The 16,278-nt window shown below is 37.0% G+C and overlaps 1 protein-coding gene across 1 annotated transcript in view; it reads right to left on the bottom strand.

Moving 5' to 3' along the window:
- Positions 1 to 16,278, bottom strand: part of LOC150102348 (poly [ADP-ribose] polymerase tankyrase-like) — a 1,002,656-nt gene that overhangs the window by 551,537 nt on the left and 434,841 nt on the right. The window contains 1 exon segment of the mRNA XM_090399561.1: positions 2,513 to 2,638. Within this exon segment, the coding sequence (XP_090255687.1) occupies positions 2,513 to 2,638 (126 nt within the window).

Raw genomic sequence — 16,278 nt, forward strand, 5'->3', positions numbered from 1 at the left:
GTCTGGACAAGACCAGTTTTATGCAAGATGAAGCGCCTCCTTGCATTGCACAAACCACTAGAGCAGCTACTACAGCATCACTTCACAGAAGAAAGAGTAATTAGTTGCTTCTTTCCAGTTGCATGCCCACCTCATTTCCCCATTACACCATGCAATTTTTAGTTGTGGGTTATCTGAAGACCAATGTCCATTGTGGCGGTGTTTTGAACTTGGCAGCCTTACAGGACAACATATCATGGACTGTGATGAACATTCTTCAAGACATTTTTGAGAATGCTGTGTAGATGATGCAATTTCTGGTCCATGAGAAGTGACCACAGTGAACCAGTTCTCTATCACATGAGTGAACTTAACGTGCTCAAGTTGTGCAACGGGTTTGTGATAACATTTACACTTCGGTAACTGAAATATAAATACCGTGCTAAATTAAATTGATATTAAATATTTTATTGTATGTTATTATAAGTGCAATACATAAAGGTATTGCACTTAGCATCAATCTTTTATAGCAGTTTAGGCTTTCTTATTCATTTGTCTGGTTAGGTTAGTTTCATTCAAAATTCAGTTTAGTCTTAGTTATTCATTTGTCTGTTGTATTTTTTTTTTTTTTTCATTGTGTGACTATATTGACCAAAAAACTTTTCAAACTTTTTTTTTTTTTTTTTTTTTTTGCAGAATCCTTCCCATGTCTCAATTAGTTTCCCTACCAAATTTGGTGACATTCCAGTTGTTAGATTGAGCTGATTAAGGCTCTGAATAGAGAAAGTTTAATTGTGACCATTGTCAGTGTGTGTGTGCGTACATGCGCATGTGTTGGCAGTTCCCAGGCTTACATAAGAGTTGTGTTCTGCAATCAGCAAACTCTATATAAAGTGAATTTAAATTGGATTTAATCCTTCTTACTTAGTTCCACTGTTGCTTATGATTATTGTACATGTATACAGTAGAGAATTAACATGGTTTAAAGAATTTTTAGATTAGTTTCATTCAAATGATGCACATACAAATTAATTTCAGTATGGAATTATTAATGCATAGTAAGATGTAAAGTATAATTAGTTATGAGAAAATAGAAACAAATATGTTTCATTTTAGAATCCAATCTTTCATATAAAAACATCAAGGAATGACTGAACAACAATTACGTTCTTTTCTGCACAAAATTGTCAGCAATAGGCTAAAAGCATTATCTAGTTCTCTTTTACAATTTTAAGACCCTGAGGTGAGGCATCAGGATCCATCCTCCAACTGCTTTCTCCACATACATATTGACATTAGGGAATGTCTATCACCATTATCAAGAAATTTTCATGAAAGAGCATTATATTACAGAAGTGTCACATTCAAGAGTGTATTGCGTTCATGCATATATCAAGGGAAGTGTAGGATAAAGACAGTTTTAATGATTGACACTATACAAACATCAAAAACTAAATAAGCAGTGGGCACCTGATGCACCAGGGTTTTTTTTTTCCCCCACAATCATTTTCATCTCTGTTTCAACTTCTGTTCCCATTTTTTTCTAGCCAAAGAGTACACAAAAACTAAAAATTATGAAAGTCTGAATGTACACAGCATCCATGTTCAATGGTAAGGAAGGTGCATGCATGCATGCACCACATAGGCTGCCTGCCTTGTGGATGACTACTGTTAGGTGTCACATCAGTAATGTTTGCAATTTTTTTTTTCCATAGCTCATTTAGAATAATTTCCATAACTCCGAATTTATGTTAGTCAGATACTTCCTGCATATATACATGCATACACACACACACACACACACACATACACAAATGGCATGTCATAAGCACAGTTTTGCAATGTGACTAGGAGAGAGAGAGAGAGAGGAAAAAATACAATACCATATTTTTATAGTTATGTAATTTGAAAAGTTCAATCAAATATTTTCATGGATTATATGAACTAGTACCTCTTTTGTCTGCTGACAACACAACCAGACAGACAGAGAATTTCAATAAATGCTGACAGACTCAATATTTTTCATTGAACTAACTGCTAATTCTATATAATGGCATTTCCCATATATGCAGTTTCATGAATCATATTATAACTACAAACATTGTAGAGTAATCTGGGTTATTTTACAATGAGGGAGTAAAAATGTTATCAATTGTGCACGAGTCTGTGCATGTGCACACACATGCACAAGTGCGCACATACACATGCCAATGAATAAATAAAAAATATCAATGAATCAGCAAAAAAATGGCTTATAAAGAAATTAAAATGCAATGGTTTGCATTGTCAAAAAATTGCTCTAAATATGAACAATATAAAACTGATAAATCTAAAGATATTAGCATGTATATATATATATATATTTATTTATACGCATACAATACCACACACACACACACACACACACAACCAGATACACAAACATGCAATGAAATGAAAGGGAGGGGGGAAGGTTAACATAAGGCATTAACATGAAGGGAAATGAGAGCAGGCAGAGGGATGAAAATCCACCTCAACAACAAAATTCACCTACTTCTTCCTTAAATAATTCTTCTTCCTCCTTCTCTTGTACATAATTGCTCCCTGACTCATGATCATCATCATCATCATCCACACAGCTGAGTTGTTCAAATCTGGAATGTTCCACATTTTCTTCTCTCTTGCAGAAGAGGATTACAAACCAGAGTAGGTGGTGAAATGGTAGTGCAAAAGAAGGGTCATGAAGGGTTAGGAATGCAAGTGCTAAGAATGATGTATGACTGAATGGTTTGAAAGGTTCAGCATTACTGCTTTAACAAACTAAATAAACAAAATTAACTGCAAAAATAATTTTCTCAGTACATTAATATTAAATTCAGCAAAGTAATCAGACTGTGATAGTAATAAGCAACATCAACTGTTATATGTGCACTGCAGATTATTATCAGCCTGCACATAATTTATATCATAGAGGTCAGATAACTTATTAAGTAGAGTATTTTCCTCTGTTCTGAATTTTTTAAAACTTGCATATTTTGATATGAATAAAATATACATTAGAAGAGACAAACTGAATGGGTGAAGTAAGTGTATAATAATTATTGGATGGTAAATACACAAATATAAATGGATATAAATCAAAGTGTCCATGAGAAGTCAATATCACTTCACTATGTATATAATAATTTCTAGTTATTGAATATTCCACAATAAACAGCACACTACAAAAAACAATACCCAGTTTTGTTTTGTTTTAGTGTATAATTTGGTAATTTATAGTAATTATAAATTACCAAACCAACAGAAAGATATATTATATGATCAGAAAAAAATAATAATAATAAAGGAAAAATAAAAGTTTTGACCGGTATGGGGGAAGGGGGAAAAGTTACTAAAACAAAATATGAACTGTACTAAATAATATAATAAAAATGATATATTAATACTCATTTGAGTTCAGGCGAAGATAAGTACTGTCCAAGACTTTTGAGTTCAGCATTATGTACATTCTTAAATTCAAGCATGACACTTCACTGATTGCATTCTTTGGCTATTCCAGAGTTCATTATACTTTGTATTCTGCTTCTATATTCAAGCAGTTATGAAATTCCCACATGCTATATACTAACTATAAGCTCTTTGGAAAAGAATTCTGGTAATCTTTACCAGTGATGTTAATACGCAGAATAAATTCAAAATCAAAACTTGTTTGACATCCAATCAACAATCTCCTATGACAGGAAAGTGCAAAATATAACTTTTTATATTTATCATTTTCTGAAAATGTGCACACATTGATCCCACTACAGAGAATATAGAAGGTTTCTTTTATTTGGTTATCATGGAAATTATAACAGACAAGAAATTATATTATATTCTTGTTTTAATCCTACATCCAAACAAAGTCTGTGTGTGTGAAGAATCCTCACAAATGGGCAAATTGGATATAGAGGGTGCTGTCTTTACATAGATTGTCTCAGTATTCCATGGTGCACCTGCTTTAAAGGAAGTGTGAAATATCAATAAAAAAAGGTCAAGCTAGCAAAGGAATGGAATTGTAACATGCCAGTTTAGTAAGATAAATCAAGAAATTCTTAAATAATGCATTATATTCAGGCAGCAATGATTGGAGACAGGAAAGCATAATTATAATACTCCACAATAACCAAGAAGGTAACCTTGAATGGTAGGATCGACATCACTAATTGAGTAAAGTGATAGGAATAAATTTCAAAATGGAAAACTGGGCAATTTATTTGTGACTGTGCACCCAAGAAAATTCTTAAGAAACAATGAAGTATGGGAATTTTTTGATAATTTCAAAGCACATGAAATAAATCAAAGCAAGAATAGACAGACAGACAGACAGAGAGAAAGAAGATAAAAGTCTCAGCATTTCTGTTACTAGTGACCAGACCGGTTCAGGACATAAAAATATATAGGGAATATATATTTTTTATTGCTTTTGAGCATCATAAAAATAAATATTACATTGAAAATAAAAAAAATAGAAGCTTTTTTTTAAAAAAAAATGCATCAAACTTTCAGAGCTGAAAGAATTTGAAAATAAAAATCAAACGTTTTAGATAAATGGCAAAATCAGAAGAAAACACTTCCTTGACTGTATCAGTTACAGTTCAGAATGTAGCAGAGATGGTTACAAGAAGAGAAAAAAACTTTCTCAGGAACTCAATAAGTTAGAGGCAGCTATAGTATTCAATATTAAATGCAAGAATAATAGTTTTTAATAGTAGGCAATATCAAGAGATGTGGGCAAAGAGAATGGAGATTGAACAATAAAACTTACTTTTGCCTAAGTTCCACAGAAGGTTCCATTAAGGAAGAAATGGAGGATTTTTTTTGCAACAGACACAAATAAAAAGGAAATTTAGTCTCTATTGAAGATCTGAACAGCAAACTAGGAAACAATTATCAGGCATAGGAGTGTTTGGGGAAGATGTGAATAAAACAGCAAAACTAATACTAATAATTCTCGGGGAAAGGCTTAGACGTTGGTTATGAATTTCTTATCAATATTTCGGCAACGTCACGTTGCCATTTTCAAGGATCTTAAGAACAAGACGCACACGCAGGCACAACAAACAGTAAGTGAGGAAAAAGCAGGAAGCTATTATTTCTCCTAAAGTCCTGATGGTGCCCCATAGCAGGCAGTGTTGGTATTCTTGGGCGAGTGGGCTGAAGGTCTTCTGATGTAGGTTTCCCAAATTTGAGGCAGTCTCATGCAGCCAAATTTTTTGAGGTTTGGATTATTTCTTAGGGCTGAAGCTGATTCCTTGAATATCCTTTCATATTTGTATTTACTACAGTGTATTATTGTGGCTTTCTTCCACCGTATTCTATGGCAGGTATCCAGCACATGGTCAGCAAGACCAGAGTGGCTGTATTGGTGAAATTGGATGTAGTCCTTATGTTCTGAAATTCTGATATTTGCTGTCCTGCCTGTTTGGCCAAAGTAGAACAGCTTACAGCTGCAAGGGACCTGGTATACACCAGGTAGGTCTGGGGTGGGTCTTTAGCAGAGTGGATAAGGGATGCCAATTTTTTTATATGGTCTTGTAACAAGTCATGTTTTTTTTAGGATTTTTGTAATTTTTTCTGAGGTGCCTCGGATATAGGGTATGGTGATGGATTTAGAGTAATCCTTGTTGTGAGGGGGGGGGGGGGTTACTGGATTCGATATTTTTTGGATTTTTTTTTTTTGGGGGGGGGGGTAGCCATTGGCTAAGAAAGTGTTGAGAATGTGGTTTAGTATTGTGGTTAGGGCATTGTCATTTGAACAGATAAGTTTAGCCCTGTTGTGTGGCGTCTTAATGTCTCCATATTGTTGTGAGGAGGGGTGTTGGAATTGTTGCTGAATGTATCTGCCTGTATGGGTGAGTTTTCTATAGACTGAGAAAACCAAGGTTCCATCAGGCTGGCAGGTCTAGTGTGTCTAAGAAAGAAAGGCAGTTGTTTTTTTCCTCTTCCAGGTTGAATTTAATTCTGAGGTTGAAAGTTTATTTTTCACTTGGTTAGAGTATAATAAATTTAGTTTAATCCTTTATCCAAGTGTGTTGTACCACCTTACCCCAGTCCTGAAGATACTTTCAGACGCAAACTTTGTTTGCTCACACTTGGATAAAGGATTAAACTAAATTTATTATACTCTAACCAAGTGAAAAATAAACTTTCAACATCTTTCTCTAAATCCAGAGTAATTTATTAAAAAAAGGGTGGTACACCATTTGGCAACTCCTATAGGTAGAGATGACCTGCTAATGCTTCTGGCTGGTATCTCCACTTGGGCCTGGCTCCCACTGAAGAGACCTCAATGAAGGTCAAAACTAGTCTGGGTAGTGGCCCTTCCCTTAATGCATAACATTAGGCATATCTGCAAGGAGATGTATTTTGCATTATAGGAGATACTGAGACAGGAGTGTTGGTTTCTTGCTCCACCTTTGCAACGAGTTGCCCTGGTGTTGTACCACCTTACCCCAGTGCTGAAGATACTTTCAGGTGCAAACTTTGTTTGCTCACACTTGGATAAAGGATTAAACTAAATTTATTATATTTAATTCTGGGGTGTTGGTTGTTTAAGTGTGTCAGGAAGAAGAGCAGTGCTTCGGAGCCATGTGGCCAAATAGCGAACACATCATCAACATAGTGAAGCTAAATGGTTGGTTTTTATAGGACAGAGTTTAAGGCTTTCTCTTCAAAAGTCTCCATATAAAAGTTGGCCAAGGGTGGGGAGAGTGGAGAACCCATGGCTGTCCCCTCTATTTGTTTGTAGAATTTTCCTTGCCAAACAAAATAGCCTGAGTTCATTGTGAACTGAAATAGGGCTGTGATATCGGGAGGAAATTTAGCTTGGATTAGCTGTAAGGATTCTTTGAGTGGGATATTTGTGAATAAGGAGGAGACATCAAAACTGACCATTATGTCAGTGTGTTTGAGTGTAAGGTTTTCTATGCTGGCTTTGAAGTGGGCTGAGTTTTTTTTTATGTGTGAAGGTGTGTTGCCAGTATAGTGTAAGAGAGCTTTGGCCAAATGTTTAGCTAGTTTGTATGTGGGGGAAATCAATGCCATCCACTATGGGACATAATGGCATTTCCGTGGAATTCTTGGCCTGTGGAAATCACATAATCGTGATTTCCACAGGCCAAGAAGTGACCATCTTAAGGAGCCTGTGGAGTTTTCTAATTTGTGAGTTGGTGGGATTGTACTCGATAGGGAGGTAAGTAGCCTGATCTAACAATAGAGCTTTCAGCTTACCTGTGTAATCCTTTTGGTTAAGCAATGCTGTGGCGTTCCCTTTATCAGCTTTGGTGATTATTATTTCCTTACTGGGCATGTTGGCTTTTGGTGGTTTAGCTTTGGTCAGAACACAAGCCACATCCAGTCTAATATCGTTGGCGACGTGCTTTGGATGGTGTCGTATCCCGCGTTCAATTCGTATCATAATATCTTCAGCAGGTATTCTTCTGGGCGCAATGGCGAAGTTGTTGCCACATGCGAGGGGGGTCGAGTGCTTCAGGTTTCACACTAAATAACGAAAGGTTGACTACCGTTTCGGTAGGAAGTTGTGGTTTCGAGATTGAGTTCTTTTTTAAATTTTCAAATTTTTTGAAGTGTGGATCTCGTAGTTTTTTTAATTCTTTCTCCGCTGCAGTGCATGAGATGTCATATAAAATAAAACCAAATTTCGTGGCTTATTGCCGATATTTCGCTGGTGTTATAACCAGCATCTTCAGAGCACAAAGATATAGTTTGTCACAATACGCAAGACTATAACAACATGGTGTAATCCAACGGACTAGTTAAACAATTGTAGCAGCGACACAAAGACTAAAGTCCTGATTTTGGCGCCCTCTATCTGAAAAAAAAAAATGCAGCTATCACACAAGACTAGAGTCCTAAACAGAGGGGGAAAAAAAAACGGTACTAGTTTTTTCTTAAGATGACTGTCTCCCAGATTTTAGGCAAATTTATACAGCCATATTTGTTGAGATTTGGAGTACCTTTTCAGGGCTTCTGTTGTCTCTAAGAACAATCTCTCCGAATTGTAAGAGCTTCTGTGCAGTACTTTTGTGTTCTTCCATTTGATCTTGTGTGCAGGGGGTATCCAGAGCATGGTCATGGTCTGCTAGTCCCGACTTGCCATAGCAATAATGCCGGATGTATCTTTTATGTTCACCGATGCAATGTTCACAGTGCCTCCTGTTTGACTGTAGTAGGCTTGATTACATGAGCAGAGTACTTCATAGATTCCTGGATGTGATAAAGGAGGAATGCTGTCCTTGGGTGAACAGATAAGAGTTGCTAATATGACACATGGTCTGAATATAGTGCATAGTTCATGTTTATTAACACGTCGTGGCCGACTACGAGTATACTCGTATGACGCTTACTGCCAGCAACGAGATTACTGTACTGACCTTGAAGAAGTGAAAATGCTTGGCTTGTGGAGCTAGCATCCGAACTGTGTATTCTCAAAGATGGTATATGCTCTGCACAAGCCAACTACGAGTATACTCGTATGACGCTTACCGCCGGCAACGAGATTACCGTACTGACCTTGAAGAAGTGAAATTGCTTGGCGTAGGGAAACAGACTATACCAAAGTGGCGTGGCAGCAAACGTGTTAAGAATTCTAGAAATCTTTTCGGATGTGCCTTGAATGTATGGGATGGTGACTGTTTTGTTGTAGTTCTCTGTGGTGGATAGTGGGGGGGGATTTCTTAGGAGCATTTAGTATTTTGTTTATCTTATGGGGATTATAGCCATTGGCCAAGAAGGTATGGCATAAGTGAGCCAGTTCAGCAGCAAGAGCATTTTCATTGGAACAGATTGCTCTCGCTCTGTGGGTTAGCGTTTTTAAAATGCCATACTGTTGAGAAGGGTGATGGTGTGATTGTTTGTGTAAATATCTCCCTGTATGTGTGGGTTTTCTAAAAACTGAAAATGATAAGGAACCATCTGGAAGATGTGTGATAAGTGTATCCAGGAAGGGCAGACAGTTATTAGCTTCTAGTTCCATTGTAAAGTGGATTTTTGGATGTTGGCTATTTAAATGTGCTAAGAATGTTTCCAATGTCTCTGGGCCATGTGGCCAAATAGCAAGCACATCGTCAACATAGTGTAGCCAAAGTGTTGGTTTGGTGGCTGTATTGATAGCTAGTTTTTCCAGGTATTCTATGTAGAAGTTGGCTAAGGATGGGGGGGGGGGGGGGGGAATGCATGGCTGTCCCATCTGTTTGTATATTTTCTCTTTCCATGTGAAATATCCTGCATGCATTGTGAATTTGAATAATTCAAAGATATCAGGGGGGAAGTGTGACTTCAGTAGATTGAGGGTTTCTATTAGTGGTACATTTGTGGATAGTGAGGTGATATCAAAGCTCACAATTAACTCTGAGCTTTTTAGGTTATGGTGTTGCAAGATGCTTTTTAGGTGGGCTGAATTTTTGACAAAGGAGGGAGAATTGTTTGTTTACTTATTATTCTGTGTTCTAATATATACCTTCGAAAAATAAATAACATGTACGACGAACACATTTAATAATAATAATGCTAAGCACCCGCAGCATTTCTGTTCAGGACGAACTTGTCATTACAATATTTCAGAATAAAGATGTGCAAAATTCACATGAAGAGAAGACAAGATTTAAGAAATCTCCCTGATATTGATAAAAATAACTTCATGTTGATTCAGGAGTGTTGAGTACTGAAATAGGAAAAGATCACTGTTTTGAAAAGATCAGGATAAAACTGAACATCATAATAAAAAGAAAAGTGTACAGGACAGTTTTTAAAAAAGAATCCAAGGTAAATGTCTAACAGAGGTGAACTGTAGTGAAAGCAAATTTGATTCAAGGAAAAATATAACTTTGAAGACAAGAATCTTGGAGACTCATTAGCAGGCTCTAAAGATTGGTTTGGTTTAGAATTCACTGGCGCAAGGACAGCTAAGGTCATACTGTGCTAACACATCTCGGCAGTATACAAGGTAATTAATACATATTAAATATATAAAACAGCATAAACAGATATAAAATTCAGTGTATAGAAAAATGCAAAAGATGTGTGAAAACATGTCATAAAAAATCATAAAAAAATCAAAAAATGTCATAAAATATACATAAACAAGATGTTAAAACCTATTCATAGATTAAGTTCAAATAATAAAACTAACATATACATCATGTACATAATTTATATAGGTCATAAGGATTAATAATCTGTAAAAATTTAAAAAAATTAATTCTTGATGAATCTGATAAAATAGGGCTTAGAGATTATCAATATGACTAGAATAGTGACATTGTTCACTGACAAAAGACAATGGTTAGTCTGGTACCACATAATTCACTATTCAATAGGAAGATGACAAGAGCCAAATGAGAACAACTTCTTTACAGTATTTGCTTACAGTAGGCTGTCACAAATTGATAAAGCTTGTAGTAGTCTCTCTATTCCATGTGCAGGGGTAAAAATTTCAAAGGGATAAACATTTCTGTCTTATAATCTGCCTGTAGCTTGTTTCTCAAACTCCCACCATCCCACTATTTACCATCTACCAATCCTCTACAACAGTCCCCAGTGTAAGGAATAGATAGATGGTGAATAACTGAAGTATCTGCAGCCTCGTTTCCCCTAATTCCAATGTTGCTTGGGGGGGGTCCAACAGAAGTGCATGTCCAAATATAGCATCCATAATTAAGAGATGACAAGTTGGACATGAGAGAGAGAGAACTAGATGTTTCTGTGGCGATAGATTTCTTATTGCCTTTAAGAAGCTCAGTGAAACTTTATATCTAATGCATCTTTGGTAGCACTGCAATCATATATAGTTTGTAGAAAGCCCAACAGCATACACCTGCAAATTTGTTATGTTACAGTGGGATCTATGCAGATATTACTTGTCATAGAAGATACTACTACATCCTCTGATTTTGAACCATCTGTGAAAAGACAGAGAATCAGAGTTTTTCATTCAGCATGCTTGTAAAAGCTGTCAGCAGACAACAGGAAGCATGGAATATTTGGGTTGAATGCAGAAAGAAATACCATATGGCAGTATAAGTGTATGAATGCCAGAGTAGTAGAATAGACTGCTTAGAAAGAAGTCAATGGACACCATAGTGTGAGGAACAAACAATCATGGTGCTCACCTTAATAAGATGTAGGGCCTCCTTATGCTGTGATGGCTGCAGCAATCCTATGTGGCATACTTTCCGCAAGTGTACAATGGGTCCATTCAGCAATCAATAGGTCCGTTTTGGTCTATCCTTCCTGTAACAAGGTCTAGGATTCTTGTTGGGCAAACATCCCTTGATCTCACCTTTGCTCTAGTTTATCCCATATATGTTCAATAAGTTGATATCAAGGGTGTGTGGAGGTCAGTTAAGTGTGGTGACATTCATGTCCACAAATCATACACTTAGAGCAGCAATTTAATGACACAGTGCATTGTCTTGTTGAAAGCAACAATGGTCAATTCCATGGAAATACCACAATGTAGGAAGCTTTACATTGTTCAGAATGTTCAGGTATCTCTTGGAGTTATCAATGTTTGCGGTACCACAAGCAGAGGTTCAAGACCAAACCGAGAGAAGCAGGACCATACCATCTGACTGTCAGCTCGGTGTTTCATAGTTGGGGTTATGAACTCTGGTAAAAGACGTCACCAGGCATCTGCCACACACCTGTCCATGAACTCAATAGAGAGTGTAGTGTGATTCGTCACTACATAACACAGCTTTCGAAGCTTCCATTTCCCACAATATGCAAGCCCCACATTAACTAACATACAGTGTCTTCTTCAGAAGACACTGTATGTTAGTTAATGTGGGGCTTGCATATTGTGGTCCTCCCATTGAAACCCAATGTGTGAAGCTCAGTTCTGAATGCTTTTGTGCAGATTCGTGTTCCAGTCAATGCCTGGATCTCCACATTCGAGGTGTCGGCAGACAAATGGCAGTTTTTACATATTATCCTTCGCAGCACCCTATGGTCATGTTCGGTGAGTATGGCGGGTCATCCACTGCGGGTAGCACTTGCAGTTCGCTCCCTGCACTTCCATCTCAGTATGTTAACACAGACTACTGACCTGAGATGGTGCAATTTGTCAACAATGCCAAACAGATAGGCCTGCACATGGCACCCTATTCAAACTCCATCAGTTCCCTTTTTGCAGCCATTTCACCTAGATACAGTTGCACTGACTTGGGGGCATCATTCATCTGCAGGCTCTCAAATCCCTTGAAGAGCTTCTAGGTATGGCCATGGGCTTGTACTTGTAACTGTTTTTTCAATCTGTTGAACTTTGGAGTAGAGCTTTTCTATAGCATTATTGTCAATTTTCTGTAGAGCATCAACAATTGCTGGACAAGAATAGATATAGGTAGGTGTTAGTTGGACTCCTGGACAGTTCATATTTCACATGCTTCTAGTACCATCCAGATGAATTTTCATGCCTTTAAAATGTTCTGTCCTCAGTCTAGTGATGATTGTGGTTATTTCTCTATTATCATCAATTTCGCTTATGAATGTCTCTATTTTCAAAATTAGTTGGACAGGTGAATGGTCTCATAGAGATTTTATTTTTGCGACATGCTGTGATGGCTGCAGCAATCCTATGTGCCGTACTTTCCGAAGTGTATGATAGCAATCAATGGGTCTGTTTTGGTCCATTCTTCCTGTAATAAGGTCTGGGATTCTTGTGGAGCAGACACCCATTGATCTCACCTGATGCTCCAGTTTAATCCCACATATGTTCAATAAGTTGAGATCAAGGGTCTGTGAAGGTCAGTGAAGTGCAGTGACATCCTTATCCTAGACAGTTCATATTTCATTTGCTTCTAGTACCATTCAGATGAATTTTCATGCCTTTAAAATGTTCTGTCCTTAGTCTGGTGATGATTGTGGTTATTTCTTTATTTTCATCAATTTCGCTTATGAATGTTTCTATTTTCAAAATTAGTTAGACAGGTGAATGATCTCATAGAGATTTTATTTTTACACCATATAGTACAGACAGCTCTTAACAGCAAGGTGACAACAGTGGTACATTTGTCCTGACTAAGGATCTGTGAGGTTTGAAATTCTCCAGTCATATTTCATATGAATTGAAGGATAGGGTCCAACTACTGAAGCATACTCTATGGGAGAGGCATAGATTTTGAACCATATTCAAATTTTGATCTAATTAGTGTATTGACCAATAGAAGCGAAGAACATGTTAGCAACCCAAGAGGTGGTGAAGACAAGGAGTGAAGGATGTTTACTGCTTAATGGCACTCACATCTTACAACAGGCATATGTGATGAAGGAAGCTGAATTTCTTGTCCAATATGGGCACAAGAACTTGGCTTTTGGAGCAACTGGGATTAAAGTTTGCCGTAGTCTGAAGACTATGCATGTGACAAAAATACAAATTGCTCTTGTAATGGGAAAATGTAAACCCCTTTAAAAGTGCCCGTTTTGAAAAATGATCAATGGCGAGCTTTAGCTGTCTTTCTATGACCTTCATGCTGCATGAATGACAGAAGATGGTAGTCATCCAAAAACAGGGCATTACCTACAGTTAAAGAAATTTGTTCTGTTATCATTTTAACTTTGGTAGTAAGCAGCATAACATTTAAAACTAAACTCTGTGAGACTGAAAGATCAGTCATATATATCTTTCAATATACCAAATTTCCAGGCAGTGCCATATGTTTCTCTATAAAAAAAAAATACCAACACTAAGTATTCACAGTTCAAGAAGCCAACTCAAATGATGTTCCAACTGGGTTACATGACTGGTTGTTAAATGATATTTGCAAAAGCCAGATTGTGTTCTGGACTAAAATGTTTTCTCACAGTAGTGAATGCTTGGCCTCTGGTGACAGATGTCTCCGATGACCTGATAATAGATGTTATCTGGTCGTAGTTGGGTGGCATTTATTCAAAGTAGCTTTCATTTTTCATTTCTTGAACAGGCTGTGATATTCTTCTGTATCACTCAACAAAAGAATTTATTAATTTTTTGCTTTAGATTTATGAGCAAGAAACTTATGGGGGGGGGGGGGGGTAAAATACTGCTCATGTTTTTGCAAAAATCTCTCCAGAAGTATCAGCAATTATGCATCCATTATTTTTGAGGATGGAAAGTGGGTGAAGGGTATATCTAACCTTCTGGATTTTATCCCACACCTCTTTAATTTTGATTGCTCTCGTTATGGAAGATCAATAATTTCTAGATTTGCTGATGTGTCTTACTTGAGTAAGTTTGAAAGCAATGAGGTTTTAAGTTGTGGGATATGGGAGTAAAATATCCCAAACTTTCTTTCATGCTTCCTATCTGCCATGCAATCAACATTAGACCATGGCATAGGGAAAAGTAAAAACTGACTAGACGTTTTAGAAATTGCAGTTGTATAATATGCTGCATCACATGATTCATTGCATTGGTGATACATCAAATGACTGTTGCAGAATCAAATTCTGCTAGGAGAAGAGAAGGTGCGCCAGTCAGCTTGCTCTAATTTCCATCATGGTTTCTGTGGTGTAATACACATTTGTCCATGCAGGAAAGTTGATGAGTTATCAAGAAAAGGGAGGGTCATTAGACAGTTCAAATGATTGCATGAATATTAGAGAAAATACATGGAGGGTTAATGAATTTACAAGGAAGACGTTATTGAACATAACACTCAACAACTCTTCCTCTGGTGATAGTTCATACCCCACAAAATGTTTTCATTTAAATTCCTCAACAAGGTCATCTTCAAAGATATCTGCAGCAGGAGATAAGTAGAAGTGGCATACTGTTATTAGAGATTTAGCTAAGGGTCAGAATGCATCTGCCTATATGTTTATATTAATTGGAATTTTCTAAAAGTTTCCATTAAGGATGGTGACTGCTCCATGGGCAGGTCCATTCCTTGACCTTAAGAATAATAGATACATTTCACAATCCCAGATCATCACTGGTTTCCTTTTACATGAGGTATTGTTTTCATTGACATTGGATTTTTTTGTTTTCCCTTTTTGGAGAACTGTGGAAAGCCAGTGTCCATTATTTCTTCTTTCTGAGGCAAAATATTCAAGACATTGTCGAAATGGACTCACTCTAGAGAATCAGGTATATTGTTTTATCTTGTTGCAGGGAAGCAGAAATATCATTTTTATCTATTAATGGACCATCAATGGGGGGGGGGGGGAATCCTTGATTCTCTGCAGCACACATTAAGACATCCTCAGGAGTGAGTATATATCAATTTTTCTTTCTGATATGCTGGGATGATCTGCTAAGTTTTCATATCTCCATTTCATTCTTTGACATTTAGCATGTTTTGAAGTACACTGATAAATCTCCCTCACAATTAGACCATTTCAGTGTTTTACAATCTTTGTTCTCTCGATATTTACTGCCACAATGGACACAAATGGCAAAGCCAACAACCAGTTTGAAAATGACCATATTTCAGACAATTAATGTAGCACAAACATTGAGGATGTGGAGCAAAACTGGGAAGATTAGATATCCTGCTTTAACAGATGTTGGTGGTTTAGGTGTGTTAAATACGAGGATGATATTCTTGTTGGAAACTGATCATTCCTACATATGAGTATTTTGGATCAGATCTCTTTGTCAGAAACATTGAAAAGATCCCACCACTAGAAAAATTTAAACTTTTCTAGTGGTTTCTCCCAACCAACAAGATGTTGCTTGAAGTAGTGTTTTAGATTGTGTCACCGTTGCTGTTTCAGTAAATATCACCGGAAAGGAGTTTCTTCACTGATTCTGGATATCCTGCCAACCCTTTTGGATAAAAATTTACATTTTTCCAAGAGGATGTTCCCCTGTGAATGTAAGATAAAGAATGATGGTGTATTTGTTGCTATCTCTGATGCTTTATCTTTTTTATTTTAATATTCAGTTAATATTACTATGGTTGATGGTTCTGTTAATATTCCTATGGCTTGTTGAGAACTAGAAACAAAAGAGGTTGAATGGATACTCCTCTCAAAACATAGGAAAGGAGACTTACCGCAACACTATTCATCCTTATGGGCAAGCCCACTTACTGACTGATCCTGCTGGGTCATCCGGGACAGCCCGTCTTGTCAAAGTAGTGGGAGACTCCCCCCCCTCACAGATGTCCACAAAACACACTCACAGTAAACATGGTGGCAAGGCATTGGATCCCAGTGATGGCAGTCTGAAATGATAAAGACTCAAATCCAAAGCACAGTAGAGAATAAGAACAAAAAGGGCCAGTATATACATTGGGTGGTTCCTTCCATTACAAACAGTTCATTCCCATGGAGGAG

This window comes from Typopeltis vanoorti, chromosome 10 (genome assembly GCF_054136105.1).
Source record: "Typopeltis vanoorti isolate ZY-2024b chromosome 10, IOZ_Tvanoo_1.0, whole genome shotgun sequence".
Taxonomy (NCBI): Eukaryota; Metazoa; Arthropoda; class Arachnida; order Uropygi; family Thelyphonidae; genus Typopeltis; species Typopeltis vanoorti.